Source organism: Lactuca saligna, chromosome 5 (assembly GCF_052625555.1).
Source record: "Lactuca saligna cultivar CGN05327 chromosome 5, ASM5262555v1, whole genome shotgun sequence".
Taxonomy (NCBI): domain Eukaryota; kingdom Viridiplantae; phylum Streptophyta; class Magnoliopsida; order Asterales; family Asteraceae; genus Lactuca; species Lactuca saligna.
The window spans coordinates 162,417,286-162,437,952 of NC_136421.1; the positions used below are offsets into that span (position 1 = coordinate 162,417,286).

Genomic DNA, 20,667 nt, shown 5'->3' on the forward strand with positions numbered 1-20,667 from the left:
TGTATGTCATAAAGCTACTATCATAATTTCACAGAAGTCATAAGTTTCACACAAATCATAACTTAACATTTTCTCGGTAAATGGGGTCTCACTCATTTAATTATAAATAGAGAGGATAGCCATTTTAGCCGACATCGCTAATATTAAATTGATTTGATAAATACTTAGAGCGGATCACCTTCAATAAATGAAACGAAGCGGGATATCTAGTCAACAAGTACAACTAGTATTAATTATTTGGTAAATAATAAATTTCAACGCTTTGTGTGAAACTATTAGTATTCTAGTAAGACGAAATCTTCACAGTACATATATTATATACAATATTGTACACCTTAAGGCCTGTAATAGTTACAATTAGAGTCTCCTGGAGGGAGAGCGGGAATTTGTGTATATATCTATACGGCATTGACACCCCGCACCTTCAGTGTTCGCTACAGCTAGACCGGCCGGTCTAGGGTGACAAATGTATTAAACAAAACCGACACCTGACGAACGTCATAACACGCACTCCGTCATATTAATATGGTTATAACGACTCACTAGAATATATCAAAAATGTTATTATACAGATTTCATCTTCGGTTAAAAATCAACTATTCTGACTGCCTCAATGGGACCTTTTCGCACTCGTGCTATGTTATTACCAAAATTACTATTTTATACATCATAAAATATAGAATTTCCAAAAGAGACGATTCGTATGATTTTGGAAAACAACGAATTAAGACACACATGCAACTATACTCGATTTGAAACAAGAATTACAACCATTTGGGAAGAAAACGTTGGATTTTCTGGATTTTAAACTATCATCAAAGTTTTTATTGTAATATCCGGACTCCCAAGTATCTTATTTATGCTTTAACATTGAGTTTTTTGGAGACAGACTCGGTGACTAGGCACTCAGACTCGCCGAGTAGGAACACGGATGGTCAGGCTGATTTAATGGTGGACTCGGTAAGTCCATGCTGTTTAATGAAACCCTAGTCCCCGGGGTTTGAGACCTATTTAAAGGGGCTTATAGCCACCATTTGCGGCTACTAGACCCTTGAGAGAAACCCTTATCGTGTTTGAGCGTTTGTGAGAGAGAAGAAGCCCTTATTGGACCTTTGTGGGATTGTTTTGCAAGAAGAAGTTTATTCCAACTTGGAGGAGGCCAAAGAGGTTGCATATTTGTGGATTTCAAGCTGAGTACGTCATCTTTGAGGTAGCAAATTGACCCTCTTTATGTTTTGTTAAAGAATCAATGGAGCTAGGGTTTCCTATGCCCTTTATTGGGTTGATTTGTTGAGAATAAGGTCCCTTGTCATGTTTAGACTTCAGATCTGGATCCATAGCGGTCCAGAGAAGGTTATCCATCTTGCTTTATGTGGGCTATGGAAGAAATGAACTTAGAGTGTTGTATTTAGGACTAAATCATCAACTAGTGTCATTTGGACGTTGCATGTGTATCAAGTTCGAACCTTTACATGTTTATTGTGCTTAGGGAGGTTAGATCTATAGATTAGAGGAGCAGATCTGACCTCAAAAGGTCATTTGAGTTTGAGCATGGCTTGAACTCGTCGAGTCCAAGAACATACTCGGCGAGTAGGATGGGTTTCCCCCATAAATCATGCAGATGGTAACTCGCTGAGTTGGATAAGTGACTTAGTGAGTCATTTGGGGTTTTGAGGATGTGAGTTCATGACTGAACTCGCCGAGTCACAATTGTGCACTCGGCGAGTTTGGTCAAAAGGTTGACCGTTGACTTTTGTTTACTTTTAGGGTTTGGTCAACTTTAGAGTATTTGAGCCTTGAGAAGGGTAAAATGGTCTTTTACCCTCCTAAGAGTGCTAAGAGAGGGAATGGTCTAGCCTTCGGAATTGTGTTGATGTCGAGTTCTTATTTTCGTATGATTCGGCGGAGGCTAGATCCTATTTCGCGGAGACCGAGATTTCCGAGTTACCGAGTTACACAAGGTGAGTCTTCTTACTATACATTACCTAGAGTGGTATTATGAGTTGACCAGAAGGTCTTATGTGCTATGTATGAGATTGTGTGCGATCTATGAGATTATGTGCTATGTGATGTATGTATGATATATAATTGCATAGATTGGACCGGAGGGTCCAACGAGCTATGGGACTGGAGGGTCCTGCTGAGACACATCGACCGAAGGGTCATACAGTAGCCTCGAGTGACGTATGTGTTGTATGTGGTATCCTGGGGAACTCACTAAGCATTTATGCTTACAGTTGTTGTGTTATGTGTTTCAGGTACTAACGAGGACCGTGGGAAGGCGCCGACATGAACCGTACACACCGAGAGGAAATTTGATTTATGATCTTGGGGACATGTTTGATTAATAACTATTGTGAAACACTTTTTGAGAATGTTTTATATTTAAAATATGGTTGTTGAAAAATGAAAATTTTATTTTGAAAATCTCGTCGTTACATTTATACTCAAATGCTTATGAAGTCACCAATATATTTTTTGTTGAAGCTTTTCAAACGACTTGTATTCTCAGGAAATCAATAAGCAGGTTATGGATTGCGGACTCAAGCTTATTTTGCTGTATTTTGGGAAATTTGTTTACTGATGTTTCTTTTGTGTACACTTGAAAACATAAACATGATGTAAAACAATGTAAGCTTGTCATATATATGTATGTTGTTTGGATTTGCTATGTTTCAATTATATGCAATTGTTATGATACTATACAATGAAGTCACCCGCCTCCGGATGTTTCCGCCGTGCTGGTCTGTGGATGTGACATATAGGGTCACACCTTTTAAGTTGGCACATTTTGTGTGTGTGTGTGTATATATATATATATATATATATATATATATATATATATATATATATATATATAATTAATATGATTATTAATAAAGAATATAAATTCTTATATTTAATTAGGGAATAGTTATCGTTTTGTGAAAATAATAATTTTAAAAGAGTATAATTAGTTTTAATTTCGTATAGTATGAATTAATAAGTCATGTACAATATTTTGGACTAGTGAGATTCTTTTGTCTTTTACCTAAAGACAAAGTTTATATTTTATAAATTTTGAGTTTATAAAAAATAAAGAATCCTCCTCTTTCCAAGAGGTATGGCCAAAAATATTAAAATATAGAAGTTGTTTGCCAATCTCCATGCTTTGTCTCCCATGCTTCTAAAAGCTAGAAATATTTTAGAGTAATTTAATCCAAAGACCTTACCTTGCATGGACTATATAAGAGATGCATGAGGCTTGTATTTTGGTGAAGAAAAACACTCTCTTCTTCTTCCTTTCTTCACCTAAAAACCGTAAGTAAGAAAGAGTTTCATCTATTTGAAGTTTGGTGCTTTACTATGGTGATTGAAGCCTTCTTTAGTTGTCTTTAGTTCTTATTTGAGTTAAACACTTAAAGGCTTAAGACACTCAAGAATACAAGAAGTAACTCGCTTTTCAAGTGGCTTAATCTTGATGGTGGATACTTGAAGAGAATATCGTATTCTTTGATCTTTCTATCTTCATCAACACCACCAAAACCAAGTGGATTCAAAGACTTCAAAGGTTGTCATTCTAAATACTCTTTGGTTGTGTTTTTATTTCATTCTAACCTCTATAAATAGATCTATGGTGGTTTGGTTTTCTAAACAAACTAAAAATAAACTTGTTATTTTTAAAGTCTACGATTGCCAATTTTTGTGAAAAACAAACTTATATTTTGTATCAAAACTTATCAGTGTGCTGCAAAAGGTGGTGAATCGGATTACAAATAGAAATCAAATACCAAATGGAACATTAACTACATTAACTCAATATTCATACACAAAGATTCATGATTTTTTAGCCAAAATATGGATGCTATGTTACCATATTGTTATACGACTACATCTTTAAACATTTCTTTAATGTGCATATGATGGTCTTAGGCTTCAAAAAATAATCCTCATTATACAACTGTTTACGTTCACAATCTGGCTTCAAAGGTTGGAGATTTTTTTTTTTCGATTTGTAGATGGAAGTAAATGAATGAAATATCAACATACATTCCTTTATTTGTGTATTAAGGCACCCTAATTTCATTTTTTTCCTAGAGTAAAGTGCATTTTTGGTCTTTCAGTATGAACACGCAAATAGACCAGAACATCTTCAATATGTTTTGAGACGACTAATTAAAATATGCAGAATTAGAGCAATTGCAAACCCTTTTAAGTTCTCCTAATATTTTTGCTTTTATTATTTCCATGTGTTAATGTATGTTTTCTCAAATTCATTGCAAGATGGTTATAGAATACTTCAACGTATACTCCTTTGAGTAATGGGAAGCAGTGGGATGGATACACCCATAATGGAGCCAAAGATACCAAATTCCCAAGTGAATTTCTTTGTCTTTATGAATTTGTAGGTTTACAAAGTCATTGTTGCATGAGCATGTTACATATTTATGTAGCTGCGACCTAACAAATCTATGTGAAATAAGCTACAACACATGGTCGTTAGTGAATAATAAACAAATCAAGTTTTTTTTTTTTTTTTTTTTTTTTTTTTTTTTTTTTTTTTTTTTTTTTTTTTTTATGCATTACTACTTTTCTTTTTCCCCTTGCAGATGATTGGGAATATTTTACTTTTAGTTTTAATCCTTCTGTTCTTTTTACTAACTTATGCTTTATGAGCCTTTTATCTCTCATTTTTTTGTAGGTTTTTGTCGTACACTTTTCTCCTTTAATTTCTTCTCCGCCTTTATAACCTAATGACGGTTTGATAATAAGTTTTAGAAGAAGGAACTATCAGAACTACCGACTTGAAGAAAGGTAAAGAAACTTCAATAAATATGATTATACTTAATTAGATCATTAGTTATAACTTCAATCAGCTTTTATTTTGTTATGATTTGTTTCGGTCTATCACTTTATGTTGGAACTATCGCTGATATAAAAGCTACTACAACTATGGGTTTTAGCTAGTAAATTTGATATTTTTTTTCTAGTTATCAATTTTTTGATTACTCAGTTTTTCATGATAACCTTTAGCAGGCGTTGTCATCAAATGACATTAGAAAATTTCTAATATTGTTTCACTTGGATTGAAATAAGAAAAAAGAATCATAATAATAACAATTTTTTTTAATAGAGCACTCAAAAAGGAGGGTTGAATATCTACCAATATAAGGGGTATGAGGGTATACTGGTGATTACTAAAAGCGATCCGTGATAAAAATAGTCAATGTATGCTTAATGCTTTGCTGTGAAATAAGCATAAATGTGAAAATGGTCTTTTTATGGGATATGTAGTACATATTAGGTTTGTTTACATTAGAAAAAGAAGTATAAGTATGGCTGATACAAAAAAAAGAAAGGAATGTTTTATATTTGCAAGGAATGGTGCATTAATATATATATATATATATATATATATATATATATATATATATATATATATATATATATATATATATATATATATAATAGGTTATTTTGGTCATTTTATTGATTTTGATGGCATTTATGAAAATAAAATAAAAGGGAAATATAATATTTCTCTAATCATTGTCAATTGTCAAATGAGATTGGGTTATTACAGGTTGTATGGATTTTTATGATTTTAGGAGGCATTGAGGACAATATATCAATGTGATATTCTAAAGTATTGGAGAAAATTAGAAATAAAGGGCATTGTCGTCTTTTTATCATTAATGTTTATTTTTCATTAGAAATAGATTTTTTCTTACCATTAGAAAAAAGGAATTCAATACATTTCTTAAGCTTTTAATAAGCCATATTTTCTATCACTTACTTTTTTGTGTCCGAAATCTGAATTATGTGCATAGATATGCTAGCATCAATTCCTGATCCAGAAGCCACAATTGAAGGTTCATGGACTTTTAGCTTACTTACACTTGCAAACCAATTTTCATTTATATGAATGTTTATATTTTTTATCACTTATTCCTGAATAAGAACCTTACTTACACTTGCAAACGATAAAAAGTTGTATTTAAACCCACTTCGAAAACACATTTTCATTTGATGCAGTTCTCATATTTCGGTCGTAAATGCAGTAAATAGCAATGTACTTTGAACTTACACGTTTTTTTCTATTTTTTGCAGTTTGTTTTGATTTTTTTTACCAAAAAATAGCACATTGCCATTACGTGCATATTCTGTTTTTTGATGTGAAATGCACTAAAATAGCAATGTACTTCATATTTACACCTTTATTTTCTGTTTTTTGCAATTTGTTTCTATTTTTACGAAAAAAACAACACTAAATAGCAACGTACTTTGAATTTACATCTTTTTTGTTTTTTTTTCAATTTATTTCACTTTTTTTACCAAAAACCAAAGTACATTGCTATTTGTTGCATTTTTCTTTTTCATATTTTGGTGGTAAATGCAGTAAATAGCAATGTAACTTTAATTTACATGTTTTTTTTCTCTAATTTTTACAGTTTGTTTTGTTTTTTTTTTACCAAAAAAGCACATTCCCATTAGGTGCATTTTCCATTTTTAGGTGTTAAATGCACTAAAATAGCAATGTACTTCAAATTTACACCTTTTTTTTTCTCTATTTTGTTATTATTATTATTTTTTATTTCATCTTCATCCATCACCATCGTGTAATCTCTCAAATAATTGTAACATGCTGCTTCATCTTGCCTAGATATACATTTACATTTATAGAGGCATCATCAATTTTTTTTGGTTATTGTAATCGTGTATTTTCCATGTTTGAGTGTCAGATTTGAAGCATTACAGTTTTTTCAGATTAATAGATAGAGTTAAGTGTTTATTGATATTGGTTACCTTTTTTCTATTTTTTTGGTCAGGATTTTTTTCATTCGCATGTAAATGTGGGTGTGGATGTATGTGCATTTAACTATATCTGTATATTATTCCTTTTATTAGAGTAGCAGTTTTAGTATCAAATGCGGGAATTCAAATTTGATCAATCCAAAAAAGGATTGGAAACTATAAACGCGTAAGGAAAAAATATGTCTGTCGATTAGATGATATATTTTTCAATAAATAATTCAATAAAACATTACTGTAAACTCCTTTTGCAAACAATAGCAAATGATGTTAACAAGACCAATGACCATCTGAATATGTATAAATACAACAAACACATAACCAGTGACGAGCCAAACCGTCAAAACCTACCACAAATTCAATACCTCATACAAGCAAATACAAGCAACATAAGAAGACCAAATACAAAATTGTCAATAATCTCCTTTAAGAACGACGGTCAAACAATAACACCCTCTTTAATCAAATGTCTTCCATCCGTTTTGTTTAGTATTAGCAAATCCAACCCCACAAAGCGGGTTTTTTTATCTAGTTGATTATAACAATTGTTAAATTTAACACTATTCAAGAATCATAAATAATTTATTCATGTGCAAGGTGTGGGTAAAGGGACTTAAGTACTATTATTTAAATAGTTGTAATTTTATATATTAAATTAGTGTAAATATTATTATTTTATGGTATTAATGTCATAGTCATTTAAAAAAAACATGTATTTATTACGATTACAATTATATAGTTTTAACTTGCGCAATGAACGGACATTATCTAGTGGTATTATATGAGAGAACGTAAAATGATAGATAGATGTGTGAATAGACTAATAAAAAATATATAGTAAAAGTTAAATATTTATCTTCAACTACATATACAACCATATAAAAAAGTAGGCAGCCCTAAGTTAACAAACTTAAATCTTTATATAAGCTTTAGATTAGGCAGCAAATAATCCATGTATATGATTCTTCAACCTAGGCCAAATCCTTGATCTTGCATTATGAATAGTAATGTAAAGAATTACAGCTCACAAATCTTGGATCTTGCTTTTCATGTATGATGAAGGCATAGATTCATATGCTTTAAAGGGCAAACCAAAAGACTAAACCAAAAGAGTGGACTTTACTCTTATGGGCTTTAAAATTATCAGTAAAGTATATTATAAATATATCTTTAGTTGGGGACATACTTGATCTTTAATTTATAAAACTACACATATTTCATCTTTTCATTCAAACTAGCGGAAAATCCGGGCTTCGCTCCGGACCGTTTTTTGTGTTTTTTATGAAAAAATATAAAAGTTTTGACTTTAAGGACCAAAAGTATCAAAATGGCTAAAGAATTAAATGAGTTTGAATTAGCAAGTTTTTAGAAAAGGGACAAAAGTTGTCAATTGCTTAAAGTTTTGTAGCCAAAATTTGAATATTAAAAGGTTCTTAAAAATGTAAAAATTTTGATTCCAATGACCAAAAGTGTTAAAATCAAAAATGTAAAAATGACTAAAGAATTAAAGGGGTTGGAATTAGCAAGTTTTTAGAAAAATGACCAAAGTTGTTAATTTGTTTAAGTTTTGTGACCAAACTTTGAATATTAAAAGGTTCTTAAAAAATAAAAAATAAAAAAAATTGATTTCAATGACCAAAAGTGTCAAAATAGATAAAAATAAGGGATAGAGTTGACAAAAAAAAAATCAAATTTACTATAAATGATTGGAATCAGCAAGTTTTTAAAAAAGGGACCAAATGTATCAATTCCTTAAAGATTTGTGGCTAAACTTTGAATATTAAAAAGATTTTAAAAAATACCAAAATATCAAAATGAATAAAATAGAAAGATCAATTATGTCAAACCTTTAGGAACTTTACTATTCCTAAGGGAACATAACATATATATATATATATATATATATATATATATATATATATATATATATATATATATATATAAATATAAAGTCTTTTTAATCTTTTTATCAATAACTTAAGTCTTGGGCCAAAACGAAATGGGCTTTTTCTGAGTAATCATGTTGGACTAAAATATGTCCAAGGAGAAAATTCAGAAATCGAAAAAGACCAAATACTTAAATGCTGCCTATTTATTAATCAATAACTTCGGTCCAACTTTGCTTCAGTGTTCTTCATTTTTTATACTTAAGATATTCAACAAATAATTATATATTCTTAATGAACTATATGTAGAATGAAACATCACAAAGTTATTTTAAATATTTTAAGTCATCTTTTATTTCAAATATAGCTTTACCCAGCATACCTTAACAACAAAGGTAAAAATAACAAATAATTAAATATTCTTCGCAGCTAGAAATCTGCATCCATTTTAAAGACGAAATTTTGACCACCATCTTGAAGGTTTGACATTACAGACGCCTTTTGATAATCCCCCACCCTTCTCTCAAAGAAGTTCGCTTTTCCTCTGTCAATCATCATAAAAACAAACACACCAACAATTTTAATGTCAACTCTTGTGAAATCTTTTAACAATGTTGACACTGCGTTTGATATGTATTGGACTTAGACTGATTTCACTAGGACAAATATTGCAATTATCTGTCCTACCCAAATTAAAAATGTTAAACAAGGTGGGGGCAAAGACTCGCTCTTGATATTTTATCAGTGCAAAACACGTATATGCCCTCCCATGGTCACGAGAAAATGATTCTTAGGATCAATACTTACTGAAGTGAGATGAACTCCATCCAATCAAATGGATTTTCTACATTGTACTTCCTTTGACAACCCAACGCAACCTATAAGCATTAGAAAATCAACCAATGAAATTATAAAACCATATGACGGTCCTGTTTGTTACACTAGCCATGACAAAAGAGAACAGGTTGTACTGTTTTTCGACTATATGCGACTATGACTGTGACTAGACTAGATTGATGTCAATAGAATCAAAAGTATAACTTTTTGTCCCATCCTAAAAGGTGAAACAAGGTGGAAACCGACTCGCTCTCAATCTCTTGTATAAACAAAAGACGCAAATGCCCTCCGCATCCTCATCGTGTAAAATTTCTCTAGAAAGCTTGTCAAGTCTAGTCCACATGGACTGGTACCGATCAACAACGATCTGTTGGACCCATCCATGGAACAGTGGTTTGATGGCCGGTCCACGAAACTATGGTCTGTTGGAGTGTTGGAGCGAGCAGTCCAGGACCGTGGTCTGCTGGACTGGGCGAATGGTGGTCTGGACCGGTCCAGGGAACCGACGGCGGTCTGGACTAGTCCAAAGAATGGCTTTGAAATAGACGGGAGTACTATGGCAAGAAAAATTAATCATACCAAGAGACGGTCAGCAACAAATTTTATGTATTGGCTCATAAGTGTTGCGTTCATCCCAATTAGTGCACACGGGAGGGCTTCACATACAAACTCGGTCTCTATTTCAACGGCTTCTTGCACAATTTCATATACTTTTTGCCAAGGAAGCTGCTTTCGTAATAAACTGTAAATCAAGATTATTACTTTTTTCATGATTATTTAAAAAGAATTATGTTTTGGTTGGTTAAAATGTCAAGGGGAAATTACCTGTGAAGGAGACAAGCAAAGTCACAATGTAGACCCTCATCTCTAGATATAAGTTCATTTGAGAAAGTCAACCCTGGCATTAATCCCCTCTTCTTTAGCCAAAATATTGAACAAAAACTACAAAATAAGAAAATAAACCAAATGAATTAATACAAATAAATCATGGTATGTAGAAATAAGAAATAATATATAGATATCGTTTAATAAAATTATTTAAATATTACTTTGATATTACTCATTTATAATCATTATATGGTTAAAAAAAAAATTAAGAGAATTCACTTGATTAATATACTATACCTTACAAACAATTTAAAATATTGTACCTTCCTGAGAAAAATATTCCTTCTACACATGCAAAGGCAACAAGTCTCTCTGCAAATGAATTGGAGCTGCATAGAAATTAAAGCAATGCGGTTATAATTTTTTTTAATGATATGACAATCGAATAACATATTTTCGCAGAAAATGGAAAAGTTCACTTGAAGAAGGCCGATATAATTAATAGAGTTCATAGGCAAAAAAAATAGATCTTGTAATGTTAATAAGCCTAAAAAACATCTAAAACTTGATGACATTTACCTTTTCCATATTGGCATAAGATATTGGTGGGGGCCACCCCAGGTCCCCACCAACCTATCCCACAACCAATATGGGAAGGTAAATCACAAGAAAGGTGATGTCAGCTTGCTTGCAACAAAAGAAATGTTTTTCAATTGCATTAAATAAGGAGATTACCTTTTAATCCAATTCAAAGCCCAATTGGCTTTTCTTGCAACACAAGGAATGTTTTCAATTGCATTAAACAATTTGTATTTTTCCTTGGGATCCTTGATTAATGTTTCTAATAGCAAGCTATACATCTCTACAAAACCGTATTAAAAATCAATGAGATAGATATATTAAGCAAAAAAATAGTTTATATTTACTAAACTTCTAAGCTTAAAGAGACTCACCCGAATGTACATTCTCCATTGCAATTTGAAATCCGTAAAATGCACGAGCCTATCTCAAGAACAACACAACATCTCAAATTAGTTCCAAATCCAACAAAACCCACAATTTAACATCTAAGAAAATAAAAAATTTGTTAATAGTTAAGACTTAGTGGATAAAACTTCATTTTAAATACTTTTTCAATTAAGTCGTTATTTCTGTATCAAGTCAAAACGAAACACCCATATATAACTAACCGGATTAAGGTGTTGTTTCTTTTTGGCTTAACAGTCTAAATGGGGATATGATTATTTAGTGGTGACTCTTTTCGACTTAATAAAAACGGATGGACTTCATGTTACCCATTAAGACATCATTTTATTCTGCATCACTTCTACACAAAAGGGTAAAACCGACATTTTCTTTTTTTTCATATTGAGACAATTCATTTAGTTCAGTAAGTGAAAAAAGCATTACTTTACCTCAGGTATCTGAATGTCGTTTAAAAATCTTGCAGCCAGATTTTCCAAAACAATTCCATCTGATGCAGCAAAAAAGGCTAAGATGTGACTTATGAACTGCTTTTCTGATTCAGTCAACTTTTGCCATTGTTGTACATCTAAAGAGAGATCAACCTCCTCAGCTGAACCCATCAAATATACAAAAAAGAATCATTAATGTGTATACATATAAAAGAAAATTACATCCATTTAGATCCAAAATAAAAAATAGTACTAATAATTTTAATAGAAAATCACATCAGTTTAGGATTCATAGTTTATGAATTTTTAGATTACAATGGAAGATCGAGTTTTATTTCAGACATCTGTTTCAGTCCTTTTGACATAATTTGATTTCATTTTCGAGTGTGGACAACTTTGGGTTTTCTTTCATTTCAAAATAATAAAGTTAGTCTCTCCAAAATTCAAATTTATATGGTTGTAGTTCTTTATTTGATCATCTATGTACGTTTTGTATGTAGATTAACAATTTAACATGATTGATATATTGAAAACCAGTATAACAAGAAAACATCATACAATCGTAATAAGAGGAACGATTTAAAGCAAGAAAAGCACCCGAATTATGGAATTAAACTACTAAAAAACAAAGAGAATTACTTTTTATGCTGATTAAAAAAAACAGATGTACCAAAACATTAGGCAACCATCGAATCTCTACGAACTAAATTCAAGAAAAAAAACAACCCATGTTATAAACTATATAAATTTAGTTACTCTTATGTAGATTATCAAAAAGAACTTAGATAATCATAGTAAATAGTATAATTCAAAGCAAGAAGAAACACCGAATTTATAGAATTTCTTGAATTGCATAAAAGAATTGTAAAGAATTGATAAAATTCGAGTTGATAAGCATTACCTGTCCAAATACTGGCTTGTGCTTTCTTGTACATCTCCCAAAGTTGATGGTATTTAACAGGAAACATACAAAACCTCTGGTTTTGCTCCATTAAAATTGGTTCTTCTTCTTCTTCTCCATTGAAGTGCTCTGTTTCATTCTTCAGAGAACCCATTTTTCTATCTCTGTTCTGGATAACTGTGTGTTATATCTGGTTAATAGGTATGAAAAGTTGAAAACCCTACAAAAACCCTTCAGATAAGTTGCACAATTTGACGGTTTTTTTCTTTATTATTTCGTTCGTTTTCGCTGGTATATCGACAAACCGTTTTGGGTGAGATTTTTCTCTGTAATTCTAAGTAACATAAATTACCCCTCATCTTTTATTCAGTATACATATTACCCCTAAAAATAAAATACTTACAAAAATGATCTATACAGTATGAGTAATCGGGGTATGGCCGTATGGGTATATTCTAGATTCATGGATATAATAGATGCATATGTAAAGGACCCGTGATCTTTTTCAAGCCTATGTAACTTTTACCAATAATTGGTTTGATGTCATAGTTCACAAAGAAGCTTAATTAGGTACAATTTATGTATATTTGACTAGATAAGGAATTAGGTTTATGCTAATTTAACGCTGTACAGGAAAAAAATAAACGTTTATACTGTTTAACCGTACATACTTTCCTCACGCATAAGCCGCTTCAATTTATAAAAGTCAACATTGATAGAAAATTTGGGTTATCTAAAGGGGTCCTCCTATTCTCACGAAACGAATCGTGTAATTGTGTTGGTATTTGTATCTGAAGTTTGAAAACTGACAATCTGTCACATCCGCTTTATATATGAAATGTTATTATATAATTTCTCATTAATCCCTTTATTAATACACAATGTTCATATTTCATCCTATACTTTTTCGACTTTTAAAAATTCCCTATATTAATCTATACTATTAGAAATATGCTCATATGTGTATGATAATATTTAAAAATATATATACATAATTTTTAACCAATAGTATTAGTCTAATTCATGTGTAAACTCAATCAACATTTAAAAATTAGTTTTTAAAAACTCAATTAGTATTTAAAATTAATTAGTGTTTTAAAAAATTAGCATTTAGAGTTGGTGTTTAAAAACTCAAGTAGTGTTTAAAATTAACATTTACAAACTCATTTAACGTATTAGAACTCAATTGGCGTTTAAAAACTCATTTAGTGTTAATTAGAAAATAACATTTTCATAAGTTTAAAATTATACAAATATTGAAGCATCATAAACCGTTATTAAATTAGTGTTTTTTTCTAACATGGGAAATCCATCGGCATTTCGTTTTTTTTAATATGTATATAAATAAAAAAGAAAGCTATAAATAAAAGGGGGAAATACAAATCTAGCAAATTTTGTTAATTACTTATCAAAAAATAGCAAAAAAAAAAAAATAATACTTAACCAAAAATAGCCCTTAAAAACGTAGTCAACTTTTGGTTGACTACGGTCAACATTGTCCACACTGACAAAAAAATAGTCAAGTTTTACAAAACAGTAGTTCACTCTGACAAAAAAATAGTCAAGTTTAGCAAAACTAGTTTTTGTATTTTACAAAAAATATTTTTTAACAAAATAGTTGTCAAAAAACAACTCTATATTTTATAAACAATATAATTGTTAAAATAATTCTACATCTTATAAACAATCTTTTTAATACTATATATCATAAAAAGAATACATTTTTTTTAAGTCTAATGTTTTGAATTCTCAAAAAATTTTAACAAAATAATTGTTAAAATAATTCTACATCTTATAAAAAACAAACTTTAAAAATTAAAAAAAAACAAATTAAAACCGTAGGTTTTTTTCACAAAATAGTAGACGAAACCCCAAAAACAGTAGATTTAAATATATATATATATATATATATATATATATATATATATATATATATATATATATATATATATATATATATATATATATATATATATATATATTTCCCCCAAAACCGTAACCTACGGTTTGAGATACCATAGCTTAACCGAGAGGCAACCATAGGTTTCCCTAAACCTACGGTTTTGTATGTTACAAATGAAAAAAAAAACAAATTTTTTTTATACAAAACACAAAACAGTAGACGATATGGCGAAACAGTAGACGATTTTAGAAACCTACGGTTTCGTGGGCTATATTCGGACATTTACTAATTTTTGGCTAAAAATTGATAATCACTTCCTTAATTTGGTTAGATTAGTAATTACCCCTAAATAAAAATATATTTTATTGAAATTTTGGATAAATTTGACTACATTAAATATAATCAATCATTTCATTCTTGCAAAATACATTTAGAAATCCCCAATAAGAGCTTCATTGTTAATTGCATACAAAAAAAATATGCGTAGAAAAAAGTCATTTCCCCCTGTAATATTATATTAATGATATTTAAATAATGGATATGTAGAATATATTTTAAACAAGTAAAAAGTGAATTTTGAAATACATAGTTAAATAGAAGGGTGACAAATGAAAATTCGTATTATGTAAACAGTTTGTTTAAATTTAAAAATAAAATTTGACTAAATAATCATAAATCAATCAAATCATCGTGCATTTAGACTTTTGTTCGTGTATATAGAATTACCCTATCTAAAGTGGGCCTCATAATCTAAAGCATTTGTGACTTAAATTGAAAACACGTTACTTGCACATCCATACGTGACTTAATTCAAAAAAACGTTTTTTTATTAAATGGCAAACTGACAAGCAAAGGAACCGACATGGTTGGAACCTGTCCAATCGGAACCGAACATGTTTGAAAATAGGAACTGAACCGGATCGCCGGTTACACCGGTTCTGGTTCAGGGGCGGACCTAAGGGTGGTCCACGGTGGCACCGGCAACCCCTAACTTTTCCGGCTGTAGTGGAAAAATTTTTGAAAATTTTTGAAAATTTTATTTTTTCTACTACCGTGCAACCCCTAACTCTCCTGTGCAACCCCTATTATAAAATCCTGCATCCGCCCCTATTCTGGTTCGGTTTTTGTCGTGTCTTCAAATGTAGGAACCGGTCCTCGAGAAATAGCAACCTACGTTTCCGGTTTTTGCCGGTTCTATCGGTTCCCGGTTTCAAAAATACGCAAGAATATCGTCCCGGTTCCGGCCCGACCAGTTCCATCGGGTTCCGGTACCGGTTCCGGTCAGTTCTCCGGTCCATATGCTCATCCCTAGCAAACTCCTAAAGGCAAAACTGACAAAATCTTCTAAACTTAAGGACTTTTGACATAAATTTTTATGTCAAAAGCTATTTATTTATTTGTTTCATTTTTTTTTAGGTCATAATTTTTTTTTCATGGTACATACTAAATGTTATCCTGTATAAATGTTAATTAAAATTAAAAAAAGTAGATGTGTCATAGGACCCACCTTGGTATATGTTTGTCCACCTCTACAGACACCCAAGTTTAAGCCTGTTAGATCATAAACAACTCCAAACATGGTTGGACCTAGGGTCGCAGGGGTAGCCAACATTACACCTCAAAAATTCAATTACATTGTAGATTTTTAAGAATTTTCTGGCATAATCTAAAAATTATGGTGTGTTACCCATATGATTACATCTTGTGTATGCCACTGGCCCTTAACCCATCCGAGTTTATGTTGTATTACTCAGTAGCAACTACATTCCGTTGTTCTTCAGATGTTGGATTGAAACCCTGGACACAAACTTGAAGACGAAGTAGCACAAAAATGGAAGGTAAATGGAAAAAAGAAAGATATGAGAATTCTTTCACATCTAAACATCATTTAAGTGGTTTTTCATAGATGGAATTGATGGGTATTATGCAAAACATATAAAACCTATGTGTACATGCAATCCTAATACTTGATCTATGTTTTCTCTAACTGAACATACAACTTTGAACAACAAAATAGAAAACCTAGAATACTAGCATATTTTCAAAAATACAAATAGGGTTAAAAGAAACATACAATGATTGTTATTTAGTAATAACAATGTACATCCCTGTGTTGTTGAAGCCTTGAGAGCAAGCGTAAAAAATGTCATGCCTCTAGTGGTTCACACCCAACACTAGCAAAGCTTAGTGAGTTCCCCTAAATACCGAATAACATACATATCAACGGGCCTAATCCATACATTGTCCCCAACCCATAATATGGGGCCTAACCCATGATACCAATAGGCCCATCCCTACATGTTAATGGGCTCAACCTAACATACAAATAGGCCCAGCCCGACATGTCAATAAATAGGCCTAGACCAACACACAATGCAAGGGTCACAAATACAACTATCATCCTACACAGTATAGTGAGAAGACTCAACTCGATCCGTAGACAGACAAATCTCACACTTGAGTTGCCGAAACTGAAAATTTCATTTTTAAAGCATTAACTCCATACAAACATTTTTTCTGAAACCAATCAGAGTGAATTTTATTTTCCATACATCAAAGTAAAACAAATATAATCAGTGCGGAAAAGCCATTAGGATGTTATGCAGTCAAGCCACGCCCTTCCCTTTAGAATTGGAAGTATCTGAAAATGTTTAAACCACAAAACCATAAGCATAAAGCTTAGTGAGTTCCCCAAAATACCACATACCATACATAAGATACGGAATGCTATGCACCAACCATAGTCTTACAATCATTGTCATGTCGTGGGCCACATCATGGTCTTTCGTGGCCTTCCATGCAAGCATCACAAAGACAACTAGAGTCCTACATATAACTGATAGGGTCCAGACCCTGCTCCTTTATACAAATTGTCGGGAGCCATGTCCAGGTCTTTCATATAGCTGACAAGGGCCACGACTTGGTCTTCCTACATAGTATAGTGAGAAGACTCACCTCAACCCTGAAGACCAGATAAACCACCCACTCGACCAAAGATATCAAGCCTCCCATGCTACACATATCCATAATAAAATGCTAATTAACAATTAAGGAAATGAATGGCCTATGAAAGGTCTAGGCTCACAAATAAACCTCCTTTGGGAAAAAGCACATTTTGCCCTTCCTATACTAAGTCCCAACATGGTTGACCAAAATTCAAACTGGTCAAAAAATCAACGGTCAACCCTCAAATGACTTAGGCCTTGCATAACTAATATATGCCTAGCATAGAGCTACGCACTATGTAGGGAAAAAACCCTAATCTTTCAATTCAACTTCAAACATCCATAACTTCTTTGTTTCAATGAAAATTGTTACCATTATATTTGGGACGTTGCTTTTCATCTATTAATCTTTAAACAAAATATTGCAAAGCATTAAAATACATCAAGTAGAAATTGATAGTTGATGAATAAACATATAGTACTTATACATAAAATAGTAATAAAATCATACAACATACCAAAAAAAGCTTCTTCAATAGCAACATAACATTCGATGTTCTACAAATAATGCATTACCAACATATTTGAAAGCAAAGGACAGTGATCATATAAGGTGGATATATAACTATATAAATGATAGTCATGCAAACAACAACTAAACAACAAATTGCAAAATCAAAATCAACCATAGCTAGTTCTCCACATCTTGAAATTGTTCTTATTGGATTAGGTGTCCAAGCCCATAGCTATAATTGGTATATTCTTGAATTGATAGTAGCATAGTCCTTTTGGGTTGCCTTTATAACTAGCAACTAGACATTATGGCTTTTGGAGAGAAGTTGTGTTCATTATTTAATTAGTAAATTGAAATAAATAATTTAATAATATATTATGGAAATAATATAATTAGAAATAGTAATATTTTGTCACACCCCAAACTAGAACGGCAGAAACGTTCAGGGGCAGAGGACGTCATATTCAATATCATAACCGTTCATAGTAAGGAAAGTACACACCACCATACATATAAAGGTTTCAAAATGTTTACATAATTGTATTTGTTACATGTTCAAAAGATAAATACATAAACATCTTTCAAAAGAAGTAATTAACGCCAGAGCGTTAATCCCCAAAAGTTGGTTTCCAATCCTGCTTAGCGGTTCCTTGAGAGTACAAGTTATTTCAAAGAAAAAGTGTCAACAATTAAGTTGGTGAGTTCATAAGTGGTTTTGAGAAAATGTATACCATTCCAAAGTTTGTACGTTTTCCAAGAAAATCCCTTATTTCGTTTTAAAAGTATGAAATGCATATGAATGTTCGTGTTATGAAATGTAAATAGTTGTACTAGGAAAATCCCTTATTTTCCTATTAGTTGATTGTTTTGGATACAGGAAAATCCCTTATTTTCCTAAAGTAACAGGCCGTCTCTAATGTCCAAGACCGGAAATCGCAAGCAACTGACATGCTTAAAAGGTTGAGGCATAGTTTTATATATTAAAGTTATAAGAAGATCATACTTGTTAGATGAAGAATAGTTTTAATAGCTATTCATTCATAAAAGCCGAATATCATAATAATTGTCCATCGGGTGAGTTTTATAACCATACTAAACATAATAGGCCTGTGGCAATGGTCTTCAGGCGTCGAAACGTTATGATAAACTGTCACCCAAAGGACTGTAACTAACAGTCAGGATGCAGGATCAAGACTTCCCATATAGATCTATACACATTTGACACGCTCTCCAAACGGGAGACTCTGGTTATAATAGACATGACTTTAGGTAGTACCTTTTAACGAAAAAGTAGCATTGAAGATGTAATTGTCTCACAGATTCTCAACTAAGTCTGTATTAAAATAATAGTTTTGTATGCAATGTTTATCCTCTTTCAGAATGCTTGACAAAGCATAAATCATAAGTTCTTTGAATGCATAAAATGGTTTAACAAGGATGGCTACCCTGGATACTATGCATTTTGTATAAATCTAATGCAGGCAAAGTATAACAAGAGTTTTCACGTTTCCACTCGGGATCAACCGTGTGTTTACTTGTATTCTCCCCGAAATGTATTAAAAGTACATTATAAAGTATTTGAAGGTGTATAAGAGGGGGTATGAACTCACTTGATAGAGTGAAGATGGTGAGATGAAAACTGAGCATAAGTTCGACAAGAGAAAACGGGTTTCTCGGGATTCTCGAGAATCTCGGGAGCGTAAAACTTCCTTCGGGGCTTGGATATGAAAACCAGGGTTCGGGATATTGCTTGCACGCAAAACAGAGTAAAAACACAGGAGAAAGAGAGGAAATGAGCAATTTTGTCCGGAACCCTCGCATCCCTTTATAGGGGCTAGATACCCTCGGTACGAGGGGCGTACGGGGTTACGCGGGGCATACCGGATGTCATGCATGACTGCATCCTCGTCTGCCGAACTTTGGATGGGATGGGGAATAGTGGCGTAGAGGGGCGACGTGGATGATCCGAAGCCTAGCACCCGAGTATGTTGGGCGTACAAGGGTACGCTGGGCGTAACTCTTGTTGGTTTGTGCACCTTGAACTTGTAAAATCCGTAACTTTCTCATACGAGCTCCATTTTTAAAGTTCTTTATATGCACACGTAGGTGAGAATGTACTCTACAACTTTCATTTAGACTCTGTCATCTAATTTTGAATTTATTTTAATTATATTGTTTTGAATAGGCCGGGACACGAAAGGTCCGTTAAAATTCCGTTACTTCTTTATCCGATGTCTGTTTTCGACAGAATTTTTACCGTTGTACTACCATTGTTGAGGTCTTCAATTCTCATTTAGATTGTTTCGGTCAAAAATCCCTCGATCTCTATTTCGAGTTTTTAGCTGTCTACTGCTATATACGAAACTTCGAAAAATCATAACTTCCTCATACGAAGTCAGATTTGGGCGTTTTTGTTATGTATGTTCGCGGTTTCATGATATCTATGAATTTAATTTAGATACCTAAGGCTAAAAAGTATTTTATCGAAATTTCTCGTTTTATGCTTAACAACGCTTTACCGATAGTGTTACGAATCTTTGATTGGTCATAACTCCTTCCTTATAACTCGGGTTTTAGTGTTCTTTATATTTTTTGAAACCTTATCACGATATCTACCACATAATGTACTCAAAAGGAGCTTTTTGA

The 20,667-nt window shown here is 32.0% G+C and overlaps 1 protein-coding gene and 1 long non-coding RNA gene across 3 annotated transcripts; one reads left to right on the plus strand and one right to left on the minus strand.

Annotated features, from left to right (window-relative positions):
* The first annotated feature begins 3,272 nt into the window (after positions 1-3,272).
* LOC144997920 (uncharacterized) lies at positions 3,273-5,362 on the plus strand. 2 transcript variants are annotated; one of them, XR_013660011.1, is made up of 3 exons: positions 3,273-3,550; positions 4,274-4,358; positions 4,682-5,362. It is a non-coding gene; the product is annotated as an uncharacterized LOC144997920 (long non-coding RNA). The 2 variants fall into 2 exon arrangements; XR_013660010.1 differs by lacking the exon at positions 4,682-5,362 and having other exon boundaries at positions 4,274-4,516.
* A 3,622-nt stretch (positions 5,363-8,984) lies between these two features.
* On the minus strand, positions 8,985-12,941 carry RNR2A (ribonucleotide reductase 2A). Its single transcript, XM_078958404.1, has 9 exons — positions 12,660-12,941; positions 11,759-11,919; positions 11,297-11,345; positions 11,079-11,205; positions 10,667-10,732; positions 10,341-10,457; positions 10,095-10,257; positions 9,486-9,556; positions 8,985-9,222 (listed from the first exon to the last, which is right to left on the minus strand). Exons 1-9 carry the CDS (start codon positions 12,811-12,813, stop codon positions 9,108-9,110), a joined length of 1,023 nt encoding a protein of 340 aa, XP_078814530.1. The 5' UTR covers positions 12,814-12,941; the 3' UTR covers positions 8,985-9,107.
* Positions 12,942-20,667: the final 7,726 nt, after the last annotated feature.

What these genes read in the sequence shown, in the direction of transcription:
- RNR2A (XM_078958404.1), bottom strand. Translation starts at nt 12,813, where the DNA reads ATGGGTTCTCTGAAGAATGAAACAGAGCACTTCAATGGAGAAGAAGAA. An exon ending in GCTTTGAATTGGATTAAAAG is followed by an intron (nt 10,733 to 11,078) that starts GTAATCTCCTTA and finishes ATTTCTATGCAG; the next exon opens with CTCCAATTCATTTGCAGAGA. An exon ending in TTGTTGCTGACCGTCTCTTG is followed by an intron (nt 9,557 to 10,094) that starts GTATGATTAATT and finishes TAATGCTTATAG; the next exon opens with GTTGCGTTGGGTTGTCAAAG.